The sequence below is a fragment of the Trachurus japonicus genome, chromosome 12, assembly GCF_045865225.1.
Source record: "Trachurus japonicus isolate A0001 chromosome 12, Traja_1.0".
NCBI classification, from domain to species: Eukaryota; Metazoa; Chordata; class Actinopteri; order Carangiformes; family Carangidae; genus Trachurus; species Trachurus japonicus.
The window spans coordinates 28,249,393-28,272,499 of NC_140918.1; the positions used below are offsets into that span (position 1 = coordinate 28,249,393).

Here is a 23,107-nt window from a genome sequence, read left to right on the forward strand (position 1 = left end):
TTCACTGACTGACTGACTGACTGTGGAATGAAAAGACTGTAGGATGAAATAGAAAGACTCTCTGTGTCACTGTTGCACATAGTTGATGGGATCAGTCACTTTCCTTGTTCTTATCATTGTACAATATGTGTGTGTGTGTGTGTGTGTGTGTGTGTGAGATCCATGTGTCCCCAGAGTCATCCTTGTGTCTCTTCTTTTAGATATCTGTCTGAAATCAGATTTACACAAGCTAATAACTAGGGTGCCAGGAACCCTGAGGTCCTGAAATGAGCTTCTGGTGCTCCTACTGGTTGGGTGGAGATGGTGCATCAAAACTGAAAACTGCAGCCTCTGTCTGCAGGAACATACTATATTACATTACATTAATTAAGTAGTAAGTAAAGATCAAATGTTCTAATGCTTCATTTATACAGTTATGATTCCCTACTGGAGTCATTAAATGCAGAGCAGATATCCCTCCAGACAACAATACTGTTACTCCAGATAGGAGATCAGTTTGTTATGTAGGAGGACCAGCTGATCAAAATGAGATAAACTATAGATGTATACCACCACACTTTCTTAAATATTATGTAAAGAAACTAGAGCCATTACTATTTCATACAAACTGTTATACTAATCACTGACTCAGAGTCAGTCACATTTAAAATCACACTTCTTGATTGTCAGTTTAGATGATGAGTCCCCAGTGACTATAAAAAACAAGCTCATGCACACAAGAGTGAAGAGTGAGAGCTCCAGTTTGATTTATAGGCTGTCTGTGTTTTTTTTTTTTTATATTGTTTTATAAGCTATCATCATCATAAAGTGCTATTCTGTTTTATTTAAAATGATAGTCAATTTATTTTTTCCTCACACAAAATTCTAATCTAATTGCACTGGTATAAACCTTTTGCACATTATCTTGTTGCTGTGAATGGACCCAGTCATCTCCTCTCACATACATAGTGAGGTCATATTTTACTGGAGCTTGTTCATTGATTCATTTTTTATGTTGGAGATTTAATTGGACTATAACCATTTTTACAGTGAATGCACAACTCGTTCATTTTCTTCAACGTTGCTGCCCAGTGAAAAAGACATACTGATGTGATCTGTGACTTCCTGATTGATGAATGGAAAAAACACAAAACCACGAGTACAAGAAAACATTTAATCTTTCAACTATGAAGATTACAGCCATGGCATGCATAGTTATACACAAACACAAGAAAGAACTTCAAACACTTCAAATATCAAAAGTTAAGAATACAATCAATACTTCTTAATTAGTGGTGCAACACTTATTGAAAGTCAGTGGAGAGGAACTCATGTTTGCTGCCATCACTGTAAAGACCATGTGATGAGTCTGTCCAATTATTCTGATGGCACAAGTTCACTCATGAAAATGAGTTTTATTGTTAAATCTTGATCAAATTTTCTGTAGTGTCTCCAGATCAGATGTCGACTGTCCTCTGACTTCATTATAAATACAATCATGGTTCTTCAGTTTTTCTTTTTAAAAAGATACTAGAAGAGATTTCCAGATCATGTGATGCTGACATTTCGTCCACACTGATTGGAGGAAATTATCTGACATCACCTCGTCTCACTGCAGAGGTTTTAGTGTGTTTGTGCTTTGATTTGTTTTCTCTCCATTTGAAAATCGGATCTAAACCAGCCCGGTTCCTAAACTAATGACACCTTGTGTAATTCAAAGGCCTTTAAGTCAACAATAAAATTAAGATCAAATATAAAACAACAAAAAGGAAATCTATTTTAAAAATGAGACAGTACTTGACTTGTTGTCCTTGAGTTCAGCTTCATGCTGCGTTTCCAAAGTGGAGAAAAAGGTTCTGCGCTACGATACAAACTCTGTTCAATAACCAGATTATTTTGGTTTGTCAGATAAAAATACATCTACCAAAAGTTGTCTTATACTTTTATGAGAAATAAAAAGTTAAAATAAAGTCCAAACATCTTATTGAAATACACTACAAAAAGATAGAAAAATAGTTCTAGTATTACAGTTGGCAGCAGACTGGCTGGGCTCAGGAGGAGGTGGTGGTGGTGGTGGTGGTGGTGGCTGGTTGGTGCAGTAGCATCACATGATGGAGCAGCCTCTTCTGGCTCCACGAGGGTCTCCCTGCACACACACACATTCAACAGACCCACACTAAGTTAGACTTATTTCCCATAAAGCACTGATACCAGTATGTTTAATATATACATATTCAGCAGTTGGATTTGAATCCTCTCCACTGAACTGATGATGTAACCTAGACCTGGGTGATAAACTGAAAATTTGTCAATACCGAAATTTACAACGATAAGTGACGCCATTCTGCCCATGTCGGTTTATGCAGTGTTTTTAAAAAATATATAATTTTTTTTGTTTTTGGCTGTGTGTGTAGGTAGGCTATGTTACTGTTCCTTTAAGACGCTGTATGTGTACAGCGTGTGTAGTCACGTGACTCCACCCCATCCAGTCTGTAACAAGAAGGGAAAGAGATGGTGTACTACTGGCAGCAGCGCCCACTGATCTGTACTGAGACTGTTGTTATTCTTTCACCTGAGTTAACGAGATGTAGACGAGTGAGTTTGGAGCTGACGAAAGGAAAGAGAAAAGAGAGCGAGACAACATGGCCGTAGCCACCGTGATATAACGACCCCGTCCCCGCTGAGGAGGAACTGTGAAGGACTCGGCTGTATGGACAAGCACCTAAACCAGTGTAGTTTTACAGTCCTTTAAAGTGGCAATTCTGTAAATGCAGCAGTTATAGCAATGTGTGTGTGTGTGTGTGTGGGGGGGGAGTAGTTATCGTCCATTTATCTTTATCGAGGTTAACTGCTCAATATATGGGTCAGTGACATATACACCAGAAAAAAGTGTTTTTTCAAAAATTTCAAATAACAAGCATGAAAATGGTTGACTTTTGTTCTACTAACTCTCATCTCTATAGAAACATATGCGGTTTTTAGATTTTCAGTTGGAATCAGAATTTATGTGACAATTTGTTTTATTAGCGCCTAAAATCGTCATATGGTGTGACATGAAAATAATTGTATATAAACTGAAAATGGATTATAGCTCTCTTAAGTTACTCACTTTATCAAAGTAATTTATCATAACTAAACTGTTATCCATTATACTTTTGTGGAAATTAATTCCACAATCATGTTTGGTTGAAAATTCTGAAAGAATGAGTGATGAACTGTTTAAATGTTGAGTATGTTCACATAAAGCATGATGTTCTGCACAATATTGAGAAGGTGTTTGGCAAATATATTTTTTATTCATACATGTTTGACACTGAAGACAGCAAAACTGCCATGTCACGTCATCCACCTATATCGTGATATGGATTTGAGGCCACATCTCCCAGCCCTAATGTGACCTGTGCTCTCACCTGCTGGAGGGCGAAGTCTTCCTCGATGGCCTCCACTCCATTATCATCATCATCATCATCATCCTCCTCGTCACCTTCCTCTTCTTCTATTGCCGTCTTGTATGACGTGGTTCTCTTTGCCACCTCCTGCAACACACACACACACACACACTCTTGTTGATTTATTTCAACCAGACACAAACCCAGTTCAACCCCTAAAGAGTCAAGTCTTTACTCTACAACACTCTTAACACTCTACACATGTGGAGCCTCAAGTGACACAAGCTGTCCATGTTGGTTACCCTTGGCCAGTGGCTCCCAAACATTATACTCCATGCATCTCTTCTACTTTTTGACCTCGCTGACACATTACCAATGCCCAACACATTTAAAAAATAAAAAAAAAGGCACAGTCTATTTATCAATTGCATTTTGGGTACATATTTTTATTTTTTATCAAAACTATTAAAAACTGTTTTTAATTCAGGGTTATGAATGATTTTCTTGAATTTTACCATTTACACTGTGAAAACCCCATTTGAAATAATGTATAAGTTGTTTATTTATTTATTTATTTATTAGTAAAAAAAATACCACCTTAGCGTCACCATTACCTTTTTCATAGGGATGTGACAAAATATCAATACAACAATATATCGCAATATTTTGATATAATCGATATACTGACGCCAAGTATCGATCTTTTATTATATGAATATTGCAATGGTGAATTTAATGTTTTGGTGCTATAGTAGGAGTTCTTTGTTTAGTCCACTAGATGTCATGCACCCCCTAGTGTCGTCACTAAAGAGTCATGACTCATACCCGCTATTTTTAAAAACTCTGTAGTGAGACTGTTGTTATTCTTTCATGCGAGTTAAATGATGCTGTGTGGAAAACCACGCTGTGGTCCGTTGACGAGGTGCAGATGACTGAGTTAGGGGCTGACGAGAGGATCCAAAAAAGGGAGCAAGACGGAGCAACCATAGCAGCCGTGCTATGACGATCCGGCCCACACTGAGGAGGAACTATGAAGAACTCAGTCGTAATGGAACATGACCAAAACCAAGTCGAGTAGAGCTGTAACTGTGTAATGGAAAAGGGCCCAGAGACTTTCTCTTCAACTCTGCTCATTTCCTCCTTCAAGACAAACGTTTATAAAACTCACTTCTTTAATCTTTATATGATGTTGACTGATTAAAGGGATAGTTCACCCAAAATTGAAATTTCAAGCTTGTTTTGTAGCGGAAGCTTCTCGAAGCTCCTCTTCCCGGTTCGTCAAATTTGGACGAACTGGGAAGAGGAGCTTCCGCTACAAACAAGCTTGAAAATAGACTTATTTAATTTTTTTCGGGACTTCGCATTTCGGGGCTTCAATACAAGACGGACATTACATACGAGCAGCATGGAGGTATTTGGATGTTTTTTTGGTGTGTCTTTTTGTTACGAAGACAGTTGGTATCCATTTGCAACCGTTATATGGACATGCACTGCTATGCCAAGACCCCCTGTAACTCAGAGAAGCCACGGAGGACTCTGAAACTTCTCCCAGCCCTTAGTCCACATGAGGGGGAGTAGATAATGAGTGAAATTTCAATTTTGGGTGAACTATCCCTTTAACTCATTACTGTGCAGCTTTGTCAGAGCGGGAACTCTAACAACATTACAAAGTTCCCCCTGTAACGTTGTCAGAGTTCATCATCAAATCACAATGGGTCAGTGGCAAAGCACAGAGATGGTGAATGGTGCGTGTGTGTGTGTGTGTGTGTGTGTGTGTGTGTGTGTGTGTGTGTGTGTGTGTGTGTGTGTGTGTGTGTGTGTGTGTGTGTGTGTGTGTGTGTGTGTGTGTGTGTGTGTGTGTGTGTGTGTGTGTGTGTGTGTGTGTGTGTGTGTGTGTGTGTGTGTGTGTGGACTCACCTCTCCCTGAGGGTTGATCAGCGCCACATGGATGTCCTCCCCTGAAGCCCAGGAGACCTGGTTCTTCCAGACCAGGTCTGTGGGAGGCTTGGAGCTCACACCAGCATCAGACGCCCACACCTGAAACACACAGGTGGGTTAGTGTTCAAACATTAGACAGTTGGTTCTCACAATCAGACCGAGTCCACAGAGAGTTTGCTCACAGGTCAAGACTGAGAGAGTAAACAGCAGCAGAAAGAGGAAACTCATGTTTCATGTCACTGGCTGGACAGTGGCGCCCTCTGTCTTCACATCAACAGACAGACTGCTGTTGGTTCTGTGTGTGGACACAGTTTCTCTTCAGCTCATGTTTTCATTTGAAACATTTACATGAAGGAAGTGACACTAGCTGACTGAACCACCTCTCCCTGCTGCTCTCAGTCATGATGTTGATACTTCAGCTCTATGTAGCGGTACAAATCTCCTGACTGAGACTTCTTTATCTCAAACCTTATGAATGCAAAACTCATTAAATTCCAATATTGTTATTAAGTATTATACCCAAAGCTGAAACAAGCTGTGTATTTAATATTACACATTACTCTTATTAAAGGATCTCCCACCTGCGGGCAATGTGATTGTTTTGATCCGATCATGATCAAGTGATGGATGAGGCTGTTATCAGGGCTGACCTAATAAACTAGCCTGTGTTTTTTAATGCTGCAACACGTTTATCAAATTCCACCAGTGGGATATTGTTTGAACTCCATGGTGACATGATCAGGATGTTTAATCAGACAATGTCAGCCCCCAGATGTTCAGCAGCCAACACCAATTAACCACTACAGCATGAAACAGAGTCAGGTAGTGGTCAGCAGTGACTGGTCATCAGAGAAAAGGAGAAACTCCAAGAATCTTATATGACATTTAGATTTTAAAACATTTAAATAATTTCAACATAATATTAGACTGTTTATGACTATTGTTGTTGTGTTGCTTTAAAGAGGAACTATCCAAGTCCGGTCAATTTTCCTGTGTTGCTAACCCTCCTCCTGGCCATGTGCATTTGTTTACAACAAAGCCGGCGAAAAATCAATACATGGAGCTGTGTATAACTTTATAAAACATATACAATGTTACGACGTGTATGTTTGTGTAGTCTTAACTGTGATAAACAAAAGATTGCGGGTTACGGAGCACGTTTGTGTCGCAGTGCTGCAGAGACGAGAGCTGGGACACCGGGACACCGAGAGCCTCCGTTCTCACTTGTAACAAGTCACAAGTCATCTAGTTAAAGCAGATATCAGTGGCACGGCCGTTTCGGCTAATGCTGTGTTCAAGGCAGGCTTTTGAAACCGTAAGTTACAGCTTCAAGTCACAACTACGACTTGGTAGCGTTCCAGGTAACCCGTAGCTCGTGTTTTTACCGTCCTGTTGTCTGTGAAAGTTCCCTATAACGGCCACTCGTAACTTCCGACCCGTGAACTCGTACCAGATCGAACTGGTATGACTTCACAGGAAGGAAAAACACAAAGTACGAGTTTCCTTGAACGCACCATGAGTTAGCAGCCCCCGCCCTTGTCAGGCATCAATTGGTCCTCGTGCTACGTCACCACATTCACGCGCATCCCTTGGCTGCACACACAGCCCTTCATGCCGTTCTCTCCCCTCATTGGATAACACTTGTATCCCACAAGGAAAATTTTCTCCTCGGGTTACAGCAGAGCAGAGTGACGGAGAGACTCGTGTTTAGGCTGAAATACTTCATGTAAGTGATTGCTGACGGAAAATAGGACTATTTAGGACTTATATTAACAAAAACATTCCACTGATATCTGCTTTAACTACCACGATTACTCCAGAGCTTTTTAATTAAGGTTAAAATGTAGCATAGCCACGGGAAAAATCTTGCATAGTTTCTCTTAAAAAAAAAAAAAAAACACAGTTCTCTCAAACTCTTACTGTGACTTTCTGTCCGGCCTTCAGGATGAACTTGGGTGTGAACTTGTAGGTGGCTGCGGCTTCTCCAGTCGTCTTAATCATCTCATAACCCACCATGGCCTGGTCCTGGGAGACACACAGTGAATAAACAAGTCTTACTTACTACTGTGACAACAGCTGTCAAAATAAAAGACTTCCAGCACTTAAACCTGAACTGACAAAAACACAGTTTTTCTATTCAAATTGAAGAGTTATTGAGTTACATTTTACTGATGCAAAACCTGGGACTATATAGTTTTATAAATGAAGCGCTCCGGTACCAAAGAGATGCTTCTACCACAAATAATAATCTCCAGACTTCAAGTAACATGTTTGTCTGAAACAGACCCACAGCAATCAAAAGTTATATATTGTTTTCTTTTTTTCCATAGTGGAATTTCTTTTAATTCCCGACTGAAATCGTGACTAATTCCAATATCTGTACCCCCAGTCTCACCTCGTCTCCAGTGTTTTGGAGACTGATGAATTTGCCGTCGGTGTCGATCTCGTTGATGCAGATGGGTCCTGTGGCCGAGGCCGAGTGAGCGATGGACACGGAGCTGCTGGCTTCCTGCTCCTCCACCTCCACGCGCTTTCTCTTCCCCCTGCTGGTCTGCACGCTGCGGCTGCTGGAGGAGGCTCTGGAGACGGTGACGCGGGAGGAGGGACTGGGAGACAGGTTCAGTCTGGAGGAGGAAACCACACAGTTAGATCATGAAACTCTTCTCTAACTGTGACAAACTCAGGAAACAGATTTTACTCGATGAGCACCTTTCTTCTTCTCCCTCCAGGAGCTTGCGGTAGGCGTTGATCTCCATGTCCAGAGCCAGTTTCACGTCCAGCAGCTGTTCGTACTCATTCAGCTGGTGCTGCATCTTGGCCTGGATCTCAGCCACCTCCCGGTCCTTCTCGGACAGCAGCCTGCGGCTCATGTCCTTCTCCTGAACCAGCGCCGCCTCCAGCTCTGATATACGATCACGCCATCCACGGGTCTGAGTGTAGACGAGGACGACAGAGTTAGAGGGCTATGATGTCACAGCTACAGTCCAGGAATACATGGGAATGTCTGACAGAGCTGTGAGATGAAAATGATTCGGTGCAAACAGTTTCACAGTCACATTATCAGCTGATCTACAAGAGTTTAACTGCGATGGGCTTCATTCACAATTCCCCCACTTTGATACTAATTATTGGTCATATCTGTATTTTAATATGATACCTCATTGTTTACAGCATCATGCATTAGTCAGGCTGGGGGGTGTCTACCTTCTTGGCATATGATGAAATCTAAACTGTAAGATCACGTTGGACGATAACGTGTTAATTATATAAACTACAAAGATTCATCAGTGATTTATTACCATCTCAATGAAATATTGATTTGGAATGTGAGAACTGAAGTGATGATGCAGAGGTATGAGTGCTTGCTCCGTTAGGATGTCATTCTAAACACTACTGAGAATCTGTTTGAGCTTCTGAAGAATCTTGAAAATTAAAATTTTTCATGTAGTATAAGTATCACAAAAGAGTTCATTAGTTCATTATTTTTGCACTATAGTTTGACCCTGGCACAAACCTAAACAATTAGTTTTTCTATAACTTTGAATTTAGATAGATTTATTGTCATTGCATATAAAAACAACTAAATTTCATTTGTAGCACCACATCAACTCAAAAAGTAGAAAAAAGGCTTACGTGCAGTTTTAAAAATAATAAATAAATAAACAAATAATGCACAGGTATGTTGGACTTGCCCAAATTGGTGCAAATTCTGTCAGTAGCTGAACTTTTAGTTCAGCAACTTTTAGTGTGAAGCAGCTTGGGTGTTTGCAGAGCTGTAAAAACTTGAAAGTGGACTTCCTGTGCTACAGACCTACATCACATCTTGACCGCGTTGGTCTGCTTTAATAAACCTGCCTCATTTTCACTGGTGAACAGTAAAACTCATAGAATCTGGAAACTAAACTAACAGAACTAATCTGGTGAAATGTCTCTAATCTTCGGTCAGATTTTCCATCCATCCAGGTCAAGTTTTCACTTTTGCAAACCAACTCTTACTTTGTCATCAAATAAAAAGTTATTATGCAAGATAAAAAAAAAGCCCACCTCCTTCTGCAGCTCTGCCAGCTGGCTGCTCAGGCTCTCCATCCTCTGGCTGGACTCCCGCAGGTCGTTGCGGGCCATGCTGGCTGAGGCTCCGTTCATCTCCGACAGACGCTGCAGGTCCTCCAGCTGGAGACAGACGAGTCCAGTCAGAAAACATCAACACCGTCTCCCTCTCATCGCGCTTCAAAGAGGAACTGAGCAGAGACGCCGACTTCCTGACACACAGGAAGTCAGCTACGTGTTGCTTGGCATGTTGTCAACTTAGTAACCTGGTGTTTTGCCCTGTGTCTTACAAACAGCTTCACACACCGATGAAACATGACTTCAATAATTCATTGTGGCGTCCACTTGTTTCTCTGATGGGTTGACTGCTGCTGAATATTTATGTTTACTTGATCTGATCCTGTCCTGGTTTTTTTTCTCTCCTTCATGTTTTAACAATAATAATCACACGTTACTCTACCAAGAAGCTGAATGAAAAAGGAAAAAGAAAACAATGCTGTGACTTTATCCTTAGACAGCAACATGATAAACAATATTTTCAAAACACAGTTCGATCTAAAAGTGGCTGAAGAGCATCAAACCACAACTTCACACATGAAACTGCAACACAACTCACTTCACACCTCCACTGTCAGATTTTCCTGATTCAATACGAGTCTGCAACTATTAATAAACAACAGCCAAAGACGTATTTTGAAGCAGCGCTATCTGCTTTCCGGTGTTATAAGAACAAAACACAGACCAGTGCACAACATGTCAGACAGTGATGATTAATATTGTAAATATAAAGGAGTTTTAAAACACAAACTATGTGAACAGATGCTGTTTCAGACAGGTGTGTATTTTAGAAGCAGAGATGCTGAGGTGCCGTCACCATCAGTCCTGAGCAGTGGCTCCGTCCTCAGGCTGACTGATCTGATTCCAGTTCTCTGTTTGGTGATTGTCGAACCTTTACAACCATGTTCCTGCATCTGTCTGTGGTGTTGGAGTTACATACAGTAAGGGTCTATTGTCGAGTGTCTTTGCACAAACTACACTTCACACCACGGTTGTGTAATCGCTCATCTTGACTCATAAGTTACAATATCATGTTGCATTTACTGGGCGTTTTCTAGTGAAATGTGATGTGAATGGAGAACGGGCACTGAAAGAGAGAGAGGAACAGTAACCATGTTTCCATCCACACCATCCAGTTAATACGGTCGATCTCCTTGGATTTTCTCTTGTTCGATACAAAGTTTGTGCAAGAAATTCTGATGGAAACAGTTCTTTCGGATAAATGTGAGTTGTGATCATATTTTATGTCGATTCCACTACCTATTCCAGCTGTTCAAAGACACGGTAGGAGTAAACAAAGATGCAGGTGAACAGGTGACAGACAGGCTTGATGTGAAGTGTCACGGTCTCCCAGAACAGTTTGAAGAGCTGCCGTTCACTAAGGTGACATGTCCCTCCACTGTCTGTAGGATTTAACACGCAGTGCATCTCATCTGAATTAAAACTAAAATTTAAATCTTCTGATAACAGGCTCGTCACACTGGGCCTGTGCGCAGCCTGACCTCAGATAGTCGGTTAAAGATCAAGGATGGATGTCGTTCTATTTTGCGATTTAGTAGAAAAATGAATGGAAACGGCTTAAAATGCAAGAAAACAATTCAATACAGCAATATGTTCGCAAAACAGCACATGACATCATTACACACGGCTTTTTATTCGATTTAAAAGCCTGAGATGGAAACGCACTTGAACCGACATTATTCGCATTTTTATTTTTATCGATCTTCAGATAATTCGATCGACAAGTGGATGGAAACATGGTTAGTGTGTGTGTGTCAATGTGTGTGTGTGTGTGTGTGTGTGTGTTCATACTTTGGTCACGTAGGTGCTCTCCATGTTGTCCTTGTAGATCTTGATCTGCTCCTCGTTCTGAGTCCTCATGTCAGTGAGAGCCTGAGACAGTTTGTACTCGTACTCCTCTTTCCGTCCAGAGTCCACCTCCACCAGGCGGCTCTCGTAGCGCTGCCGGGCCTCCTTCACTTCCTGTGACACACACACACACAGTTCTCAGGTCTGATCCTGTCCTGTTAACTCACTTTTTTTTTCTTTTATGATTGTGTTTCACCAGTTTGGTAACTTGGCTCCACAGTCTCATCTACTTCTACTTGATCAAAAACAACTCTCACCTCCTCGTGCATGTTCTTACGGAAATCCGCATCCTCGCTCAGGCTCTGGCAGCGGTTTTCCAAGTCGACGCGCAGGAGCATCTCATCTGCGAGGTGCTTCTTGGTCTGAGTGAGGCTGCTGTCCAGCTAACGACACAGAACAGGAAGTGATTTGAAAACACATTCACAAAGAAGCAAATCAAAAGGAGCTAATATTCAATGATAAACTTGTTTTTGGTAAGGATGATCACATGACTGACAAATAGGGCAGGTGAAAAGTTAAAGGGATAGTTCAACATATTGGCAAATTCTCCTATTGCCATATTCCCTTTAGTTTTAGGATTAGGTTAGCTTCATTACCTTTAATTATCGGTGCAAGCTGTTTTCAGATCAGCGGGGCAGAGACGCAAGCTGCTTACGAAACGGTAATTTTGCCTTTCCCCCACACAATCCAACAACACCAAAATGCTCTTGTGAAGAATTTACGATCTGCACATTCGCCACGCTATGAAATAATAATGTATATATGAAGCAAATACTCTGTCTGGAATGTAGTTCTGGCAATGCATTTGCCTCAAAAACAACTTTATCTTGTAATGTTACATTATCATTTCATAGCGTGGTGAATGTGCAGGTCACAACTTGTCCACAAGAGCATTTTGGAGTAGTTGGATTGTGGATTTGATGAGTTTGATGAGGGACAGGGGATCTGTACCATTCACCTCTATTGTGTTCACTGAGCAGCTCACATCTCTGCCTCAATCTCAAAACAACATGCACCGATAATTAAAGGTAATGAACCTACTGCTATGACTATAGGGATTATGGCAATAGGAGAATTTGCCAAAAATGTTGAACTATCCCTTTAAACATCTGTCCAGCCAGGTGACAGCAGCTGTACCTCCTGCAGCTGCTCCTGCAGGTCGGCCAGTCGGGCCTCCAGGGCTCTCTTCTCAGATAGCGCGGTCGCCATCATGGCGTCTTTAGAGTTGAGCTGAGCCTCCAGGTCCTTGGCCCTGGCCTGGGCTCCTGCTGCCTCCAGGTCCCTCTTGTTGTAGCTGGAAGGAGGGAGAGAAGATAAGATAAGATAAGGTGAGTCTGACTGTGTGACGGTGACCCCTGCTGGTGAGAGTTCAGACCACAAGACACACAGAGAGACCGTGTTACGGATTACAGAGCACCAAGAGGAATGCATGTTCTACAGTAGTGGCTGCATGGCCACATCTGATAGGGTTGGGCTTTGTTCTACTTCTGTCAATGCTGCTAATCTGTTACTTTAACAGTTCTCTGATCAGTACTTTGATACTTCAACAATATCTATCAATTAAAAACCAATAAGTCCTTATTTTCTCTCATGTTTTCAGTCAACATCCTTGAGTGGCAAACTTCAACATCATTGTTTAAACAAATCACTGTCATAAGAGAGTAAAACAACTGTAATACACAATGATTTTCATATATAACCTTTTCTATGACAGTATTTTACAAAGTAGTGCTTCACCAGCTGCTCCCTCATCATCATCATAACCCAGTGATTCCCAACCTGTGGGCCATCAAATCATTTTCAAAATAGTAGGATTTTTGTGAAAAAAAAAAAAAAGAGACCTGGGATGATTGTATCACTTTTTGTCTTAGCTCCTATAACTTGCAGGGTGTTCATGGTCAGACTCCGCAATGCCTTAAAGGGAACTATGCAAGTCGGTTATATTTTTTCTGTATTGGTCACTTTTTTCCTCACAGAGCTTCCCCTACAGTTAGTGTCAGAGTGCATATTTTAGAACACTGCCGTGAAAACTCACAGCTAACCCTCCTCCCCTCCCTCTCTGGCCATGTGCATTTGTTTTCAACGAAGCCGGCGAGAAGGCAATCCATGGGGCGATGTCTATGGGTGGGTAACATTTACAGGAGATTACAGATTACCGGGCGTGTTTGCATCGTAGTGCCGTACAGCAGTCCATGTTTCTCGCGAGACAAGATCTGAGACAGCGGGTTGGTCTTAGTCCAAAGCTGTTTAATTAAGGTGCAAATCTCTCACAGCTCCTCTTTAAACATCTGAGTGACTACGGAGCTTCCTACATGTTTCTCCTGCTTTCAGTTCACTCTTGAATGTTTACATTTAAATTTAAAAAGTGCTGTGAGAACACATTACGAGGCCTCTCTCTGTATTGTTAATGGGGTCAGAGGTGAGCCGCAAACATTTGTGAGACTTTCAAGCGGGCCCCCAGTCGGAAAAGTTTTGGAACAACCGCTTGAACCTAATGTGACAGACTCTGACTGGATCTTTTCAAGAACTCAGCACTCTTTGTGAACATTTACTTCTCTCCTGTTATCATAGAGTAGAGTAGGGTGTGTGTGTGAATAAGAAAGTAAGCAAAGTAGAGAAACAACATTTTCAGTTGAGGGAAGGTAACCTTTCACTTTGGGCTGATGGAGCTGATGTGGTGTCTGGTGGTGGAGAACAGTGAGTCCTTTATTTATCCAGGTAATGACAGAGACACTGTCCCCTGTCTGTCTCTATCAGGAGGCTTCTTCTTACTGCAGCTCTGAACTAGAAAACATGTTCACCAGCCACACTTACACATCACAGACCACTCACTCCCTCCAAATACTGGGAACACCTTTCAGCTGAAACAAAGAGTGTCCCTGTTGCCGCTTGACCCTGGTCAGCCCAGTCTGCAGTCAACAGGGCCCTCTGCTGGCCACAGAGGGATGACAAACACTGAGGAACTGTGATTAGAAGAGTTTGTTTATATTATGCAAATACAAATTAATGCCTTATTTATATCTGAGTGCTTCTATTATAAACAGATGTTAAAACTATACACACATCTCATATGTAAGAGAAGCTCTGCTGAGACCGAAGCCAAGTTATTTTCACATGGTCTGCCTTGGGTTATGACGGGTGGGTGATGGGTGAGAACAGTAAAGTGCATCAAGTATGAGTGGAATGCGGTGTGGTGTGTTTGCTTTCTAACATTTTACTGAGAAACAGCACAGGGCCTGAGGACGCTGCCTCCACAGGGACGGTCCCAGCTAACACGCAACTGCTGACATTCCTCTTTACACACAATAAGTTATCGCACAGCTTCATCAGATCAGTGAGCAGCCAGTCCTGTTGGACTGGTCCCTCTACACCCCCACACTGGAAAGGAGACGCTGCCAAGAAGATGTTTTAGAGTGAATAAATATTAAGACTTTATGACCTCAACATGAAGCCACGGTTTTTACTACAAAACGCTGAAGAGAGCAGATGGAGAATGGCTCATGTGGTGGCTGTGCATGGCTCATAGTCTCAGTGGGATGTGTTTGCATTTTAAGTGAAAAAGATTTTAAATATCAGGACTTGGTGGGTGTTTGTTGGTCCAGTGATTATAGAGTACGTCCCATGTACCTGAAGCGCTGATCGCTGGTTTGACTCCCAACCAAGACGATCTTTAGCGCATCTCATTCCCTACTTTCCTTCCTCTCTGCACTGTCCCATCAAATAAAGGCAAAAAAATGCCCCAAAACCCTCGCCTGGGTTTACCCATGCTGCTTTGCACGCGATTTTATTCGCTCTGCAAGTCAGCCTGGAAACCATGGACCCAATTTTCCCCTCAATGAGGGAGCCAATCACAGAAGGAGGAGGGGGCAGCAAGACGATGACGACACACCGAATAGCTTGTGATAGCTTGTCGATCCAACATGGCGGCAGATGCTTTACCTGTCGATGCAGCGTTAGAAAGTGTTTGAAGTAGTTTAGACCGCAAGTTTATTTTCAAAAAAGGGCAACGTTTCATCATCAGATTTCTGTCACTCTGCATACGTCATCGGTAGGCCTGTAACGATACACGTGTCGAAACCAAAAGCACCACACTCTAAGACACGAACCTGTGTTGCCAATGAAATGGCAGAACCGCGACACACCCATTCCAATGCTCCGTGGCTGTTTTTTTGCTTTGCCCCCTGGGATATGGCACAGATGGCAAGTTTGTTTCCTAAACTTAAATAGTCTCCACAATCATGGCCGTAGCTACCATTGAGGACACCGAGGTCATGACCTCGGTATTTTTTTCGGCCTAATGAATGAAATTAAAAAAAAAAAAAAAAAAGTGCGGTGAAAGTAGCCTATTAGGGAGGACAGATGGAAGGTGACTGAGTGACTCCTCTCTTGTCCAAACAACAATTCCGGTAGGCCTATAATGCTATTGTTTATTGACGCCCTCACGTACGCTGGTGTTTGTTTACTGGTCGCCTGAAAAAAGGCGATTCATTCGGAAAAAGCAAGTGACACAGCGCGTCGCGGAGCCTGCGTGCATGGAGGAGAAGGCTACTGAGTGAGTTGGCTCTAGATAAACTGCTCTTTCCAACCAGTTGTTACACTGTAAAAGTTTCGTACATACAGTACGTGCACTTGAACCGCTGTATTATTTAGGGACGGGTCCTCATGTATGCGGAGAAAACAGCTGTTTAATAGCGTCAATTCAGCGCCGTTTACTGTCTGTGTCCTGCACTATGCACTAGTTGAGCTACAGTAAGTGGGGGAGAGCAGAGACCTCTTTCCTGCAGATAATATACTGAGGGGGCATCTACTGCACTGTCCATTCTTCCATCAACATTATGTGAAAAGCACAGTGACACGATACATTTTATGTTTACAGACAGGGGCGTCACTAAGTTTTAAGGACGGGGGGGCTTAGCCCCCAGGAGATGCCAAAGATGTGAGCATATGTGGTGCACGAGCACAAAATTTCACAAACAGCAAAGACTGTGAAATTGTTTCTAAAAAAATTTGGACAGATTTAACAAAGAGCATATGGTGTAAAATCTTTAGGCAACCATTAGTTTTATTTCAGTCTTTTTTATTTATTTATTTAAAGAAAGCTAAGACCTGTGAGATTACTACAGACATGTCTGGAGTACAGTAGAAAATGTAAATTTTTCATCTCTGCCTAGTAAAAAACAAAACAAAACTAAACATTAGAGTAAAATCTACCTTTGAATCATGGGATATCAGGCAAATGAATAAGTAATGTGTAGGCTAACTGTGTAAAAGTAGATGCTAAAAAAAATGAACTTGAGCAATTTTGCAGCTGTTTTACAGTAGGCTATTATCAGAGATGTCCAGGTGGAATTTGACCTTTGGAAAACTAATTATATTTCACTAATAGCCTGTGTCATAATATTCACTCCATCCAAATACAACTGTTTTTGGCTCATTTTGATTTCACCTAGACCTCTTCATATTTTCCCATTCAAAGAAGACCATACAACTGAAATGAAGTTTGACACCAATATTTTACAAATAAAAAATATGCATAGAAATGTGAAATACTACATAGCTAAACAACGTGAATAACCAATTATAACACAAAACAAAATTTGCTTCAAAAAGGAGCAGTCAGATGTATGTTTGTGCTAACTATAAGGAAAAGCAAACAAACTTCCTGGGCCTGTTTCAAAGTGAGGAACACAGCTGACGCTCCAGAAGGAAGTCACCCCAAAAATAGTAGGCTATAGCTATGGTAAAAAAAAGGCACACTTCACCCTAGAAACCTGTTCATCTTTATGTTAACAACCAGGACCTTCACATTGCATTTCAGACTTTTTTTTCGAGCTGGAATTAAACTTTATAATATAATATTTTTGCTACTCTGTGGCTGCTACGAGTGTGAGGAGCTAGTCTCCTGTTTGTAATAGATGGTGTGTTCTCATCAGAATTCAGTGAAGTTGGGTCTTCTCTGGATGATCACTAGTGATGATAATATCATAAAAATGGGATTAATCTAATATGATGTGTGTAGTTTTTATCTGTCAAAGTGCACCAGATTGAAGCCTTTTAATATAAAATTGCCCCAAATTTCTGACAGCCGCACCCCCCCCCCCCCCCCCCCCCCCCCCCCCGCACACCACGACTAAATGACCTCGGTATTTCAAAAATCCTGGCTACGGCCCTGTCCACAATGGAGTTAAGTTCTGTTTATTTTTAACAGTATTTTGTTTGAGAAAAGAGAATAGTTTCTTTGTTTTTAATTTATTATTGCTATAATTAGGGCTCACGGCAGATTTTGGTTGGCTAATGTTTTTTTGGTCGACCAGTGCTTGGTCAACTATTTGGGTGAAGTTATAATTGTTATTGTTATATTGTTGTTATAATAAATAATCCAGTTTTTGCTACCAAAATCTCTTCTTTTTTTAACCTTAAAAAATTATAGTTGAATTGAATATCGAACCGTGGGTCAGAAATCGAGATACGAATCGAATCGTGACTTTGGTGTATCGTTACAGGCCTACTGTAGTCATCGGGTATGATTGATACGATTGGCTAGACACATTGATAGACATTCGTAGCGCCCAATAAACAGCTCTGGGCTTTCGTAAACCATGCATCAAATACGAAAAAATGAACGGGTGGTTCCCGGACCGAATCTCAATCTACATTGAGATGAGGTGTTAGCCAAGCTACAGGGTTCGACAATAACGGTTGCCCGATTGCCCGGGGCAAGTAAAAATTACCGGCGGGCAGGTAGAACCTGCGCGGACTTGCCCGGTCGAGCAAGCACCGACTCAGATTTTATCATTTTTTATTTTTGGACTTTTTATGCATTTATTTTGAAAGGACAGCTGGAGAGAGACGGGGGGAGAGGGAGAGAGTGAGAGGGGGGGTTGACGCGGAGCAAAGGCACTGTCAGGTGGGATCGAGCTGGGTCGCTGCAGCGGGTGCTCTACCAGGTGAGATAGGCTGTACGTCACTCACGGCTCGCCGTATTTAATCGGCGATTTCACCGAGCATTTCACTGACGGTGAGCGGCCTGACGCTGCTTCATTAACGCTGCCGCTGTTTGAGACTCGGGGCAGACGCACGCAACAGTCACCCGTTACCGTTTAGTTACCGACGAGCTAACGTGCCCTTTTTAGGTTATAATCCTGTTGTCAATAAACACACGTGGAGACGGCGCTTCAACCAGGGGTGTGAAACATGCGGCCCGCGGGCCAAAACCGGCCCAACAGTGGGTCCAATCCGGCCCTCAGCAAGTGTGAAAATTTTAAATTGCACATATTTTTATCAAGAAATTTCAGGTGGTTCATAATATGTTTTGTAAAAGGATAGTTCATTAACTGTAAACATCTTAATAATGTACTAAAACAGAGGAAAAATAAAAATTTTTAAATATATGTATAGGCTATCATGCTATTGTTTTACTGGTTAGGCCTACTTGAGATCAAATTGTGCTGTTTGTTACCCCTGAACTAAATTGAGTTTGACACACATGATTGGCTGTTTGCCTGTCACTGTTGTTTCAATGTCCCACATCCTTGAGTTTTACAGGGGCAACTCAATAAACTAGAGTAACATGGAAAAGTCTAGGCTATTTCCAGTAGTTCAAGTCAAATGGCCCCAACCAAGTATTGAGAGCATATAGATGGACATGAACATTTTCATATTAAAAATTATTTTTTAAATTGGTCTTTTCTAATATATATATATTTTTTTAGATACTGCATTAATACTGAAGCTAAATTGTCCACTGCAGCATGTGAATGCAATGAAAAGAATAAAATCTGATTGGAGGAGCCAGCTATCTGTTAAAATGTTGTCCAGGTTAATGTTTTTAGCCGTTAAAAGGCCCTTCAGTTCAAGATTTCAACTGTGATCGGGCATTAAACAGGTGGCTCGCCTGTTCAGATAGGGCATGGAGGGTGTAACTGCTACTGGTCAAATAATGTGAAATAGCAGTTAATTTTACATGTCTGCAAACTCTGCAATGATTGCCATTTAAATGCAATTATAGATAATAATAAATACTGCTTTCTGAAGAAAGAAGTGTTGTGTAGTGTTGTGTATAGTCAACAGGAAGGATTTTAGTAAGATATAAGTCATGAGCGAAAGTATGCACCACACAACCAGAAAAAAAAACCTAGGCAGGGCAAGTAAGAATTTAGATGGGGCAAGTAGATTTGAAAAGTACTTGCCCAACAGGGCAAGTACGAAAAAACCTTAACGTTGGACCCTGAGCTAGTAGGCTACCAAAATACCTTTAAAATAAATTAATCTGGGAAATAAGCATCGAACGCGTCAACATTTTTCTCAGTAAATACATTTCTACTGCAGCTATTGACATGAAATCTTCACCAGATGTCGGTTAACAACCCCAGTAATCCACACATACAAAGAAGTCAAAACATATGCATAAATAAAGTTATGTGTAATGAAGTGAAATGAGTATTGAACACATGAAGAAAAGGAGAAGGAGCAGAAAGGAACGAAAGACAAGAAAGCAGCTGGAGTCTGTCAGTGTTGAGAAGTGTCCTCCTGTCTCCTGTCAGTGCTCAGCTGCTTTAGTCCTAGTTGACGCCTATAGAAAGGTTTCTCATCACCAAGGTGTCACACAAGAAGCATCTCATGATGGTTAGGTAAAAAAAAACCAACACCATAAAAATAGCAGAGCTCCAACTCCCTGGTCCACCCTGCTGAGAACAAACAGCTTCTATGCTTCAGTAGAGATGAGATGAAGCGCTGCAGCCTTCAACAGGACATGACCTGCAACCAGAAGGAAAGAATCTCCTCCTGTCTCTCTGCCAGCTCTTTTTTTTTTTTTTAATAAAGCGCCAAATCACAACAGAAGTTATATAAAGGCAGAAAACGGCTCCAGACCGGACTCTTCCCCTTTCCAATGAAGCCAATCAGCTTCATATGTGGTGGGAGTGGAGCTCAGGACCCCAGGAAGTGGAGCCACTGAGTGGGTGCCGAGAGCCTGTAAATAGAGCTCATTATTCCTCACCTACACTAAACTAGTGACGGGCAGCTTCAACAGGCCAAACACTGTTACTGGTTGAATAAACATCATATAGGTTTTCCAATGACTCGTGCATTGTTCACTGCAGCCAGCAGCGTTGATGCAGCTGCTGGAAACAGCTGTCGAACTGGGACACATGTCCTGGAGATGTCGCAGTCGCACCAACTTCACCAGTCCAGGAAACCTGAAGATCTACTGCCACCATTAAATACATCTACGTTCAGATTACATTACTTACACAAGTCATTATTTTTGTGTTTAGTATATTTAAAGCACATTTAATCAGAGCGCTGCTCCTCGTCTGCATGAACCAAGCAGCTGCTCACTGCTTCTGTTCAAGACCAACATGAGCCTGTGGTCTGCCTTCATTAATATACTCTCAACAAATAACAACTTTAAGAAATGGCAGACCACATTAAAATGGAATACACTTCAATGTTAATAGTTTATGAGGCAGTGTTGTGTTAAAACCATAAAGAGACAGCCTGCTCTATGTATCATATTCTCTGGGGGGACATGGAGTGTCTTTGGTGCAAGACCTAACCAAAATCACATAAACTTTTTTTTTTCAGTGAAAAACCGAAAGCAATATCTGCCAAATAATCGCAATAACATTTTTTTTTGGTGCAGTTTTCCTCAGCCCAGGTGGAAATTTCTAGATAGATAGATAGATAGATAGATAGATAGATAGATAGATAGATAGATAGATAGATGTCGAAATTACAAGCACAGTCACTCACAACCAGAAAAACACACAATAATAAAATGGTGTGCCATATAAAAGTATATTGCACAAAAAGAAGCCTGGCACCAAGGTCAGATTACAAACTGATATCAACACCCAAATCCAGCTATGTAGGTTGTCTAGAGTGTGTTAAGTCCAGCTTCTGTGTAATAAAAATGAGTTATTTATTTATTTGTGTATTTATGGTCTACTTGGTAACACCTTTGTAAGTCTTCAATTAAACTAATGATTAAAATCCGAGACTTTGACTCCACACCATCTACTGATGTATTTTAACAGCTGTGACAGACACCTGCTGCCGTCAGTTCCTCGTGGATACATGAGAAGTCTACGAGTATACATAGACGTATGTTTGTAAATACATGTGTGCTGTCCACACAAATGACCACAAAACCCAACAAACATCCAATTTAGATATGAAAATCGCGTTATTTACATATTTGACCTGTTTCTTTTTTTTGTGCACCACTCCAACCAGGAGAAAAGCCTTTCTCTTTCTTTTTCCATTCATTTGGCCAGTTTCCTCCTGGAATAAAGGACACTTCAGGTCTGTGCCGGTGTTTGAGCCTTTTGTTCTGAACAGACCCTGACGTTAGACCCTGAAGGCATCACTGGTCCAGTCTAATGAAACCACTGGTTCATTATTTAAATACCCCGTGCTTTCTGTTTCATTATGAAGAATCAGCCATGACTTGGATTCTTTTAAATTAAATTCCATTGTCTTGTAAAAAAAAAAAAAAAAAAAAACGCCTGACAGTTATTTCTTCACAGCAAAACAAACAATACCGGCCGTTACGCCCACCCACTATTGTCTACTAGCCTACTATTCCTAAATAAATATGACGGGATGTACAAACTATAGACTACAGAGCTTTCTACAGAGCCATATAACGACTTAGTGAACAGTAAAGTAAAGTAAAACGTGCTTATCAAATAGAAATGAAGAATGCTTCTCGATAGGCCGAGTCCGAGTGACGCTCCCACCCGACGGGGAAACGTAATCCCGGGGATGAACTTCCGTGCGTCATGTTGCAACAGTGGCTCGAAAATCAAAGTCAGCATTCAGAGCAAAGACAAACACAGGACGTCCTGTGCGTGTCCGACAATGTAGCTACAATAAAACAGTTAAGAGACTTACTTCTGCAGCAGCTGCTCATGCTCGGACTTGATCTTTCCCAGCTCGATCTGCAGCCAGGCCCGCTCCTTGGAGGAATCATCCAGACTCCTCCTGGCGTCGGCTAGCTCGGTCTCGTACAGGGCTTTGAGCGCGGTCACCTCGCGGCTCCTCACCTCTTCCTTCTCGTTGATCTGCAGGTGCAACACGTCGTTCTCCGACTCCAAGCTGCGGACCTTGTCGATGTAGGTGGCCAGGCGGTCGTTGAGGTCCCGCAGCTGCTGCTTCTCCTGCAGCCTGGTGATCCTGGTCGGGCTCAGCGGTGTGCTGCTGCCGCACGTGCTCCTCTGGCCGGTCGGAGTTGCAGCCGCGGTCGCCATTGTGGAGGAGGAGGAGATAATTATCCCGGGTGGAAGACGGAGACTGAGCCGAACCGGGACACCGCGTCTGCTGATGTAACGATTTAGATTCGCGCGCTCAGCTACAACCGGCACTTCCGAAACCTCCCCTGGAAGTGTATCCTGTCTTTTCTTGACCGAATGAAAGAGGGGTTTGGCTTCCTAATATGGCGGCTCATTGAAAATTTTACGATGTGTACATCGAGCCAATGGCGTCGCTCGACGCAATGCGTCTTTCAACTTTAACTTTTCGGGTTCGCTTGTAATGCTGACCGACGTTTGCCGGACAGGCGGAGTCAGTTTGCTTCATGCTCTACATACCCCGGGTTTAGCGGCTCGGGGTTTAGCCCGTTTGTTGACACCGTGCGGTTCCGGCGTCGTTATCAAGCGCCGCCTGAAGTTTTCCCATAACGGCTGAATCCAAATCCAAAATCCATGTTCCTCAACCAATGATACCCACACAATAATCATCATCATCATCATCATCATAATAACCATAATAATAATCATAATGTTCATACATCATAAAGAAGATGTAAACTAAGTGCTCTTTTAAGA

The 23,107-nt window shown here is 41.9% G+C and overlaps 1 protein-coding gene across 1 annotated transcript; it reads right to left on the minus strand.

The window, feature by feature from the left end:
• Positions 1 to 1,139: 1,139 nt before the first annotated feature.
• On the minus strand, positions 1,140 to 22,669 carry lmnb1 (lamin B1). Its single transcript, XM_085794138.1, has 11 exons — positions 22,176 to 22,669; positions 12,417 to 12,573; positions 11,537 to 11,662; positions 11,223 to 11,393; positions 9,351 to 9,476; positions 8,016 to 8,236; positions 7,702 to 7,930; positions 7,227 to 7,331; positions 5,286 to 5,405; positions 3,390 to 3,515; positions 1,140 to 2,125 (listed from the first exon to the last, which is right to left on the minus strand). Exons 1-11 carry the CDS (start codon positions 22,529 to 22,531, stop codon positions 2,084 to 2,086), a joined length of 1,779 nt encoding a protein of 592 aa, XP_085650264.1. The 5' UTR covers positions 22,532 to 22,669; the 3' UTR covers positions 1,140 to 2,083.
• Between the last annotated feature and the right edge of the window lie 438 nt (positions 22,670 to 23,107).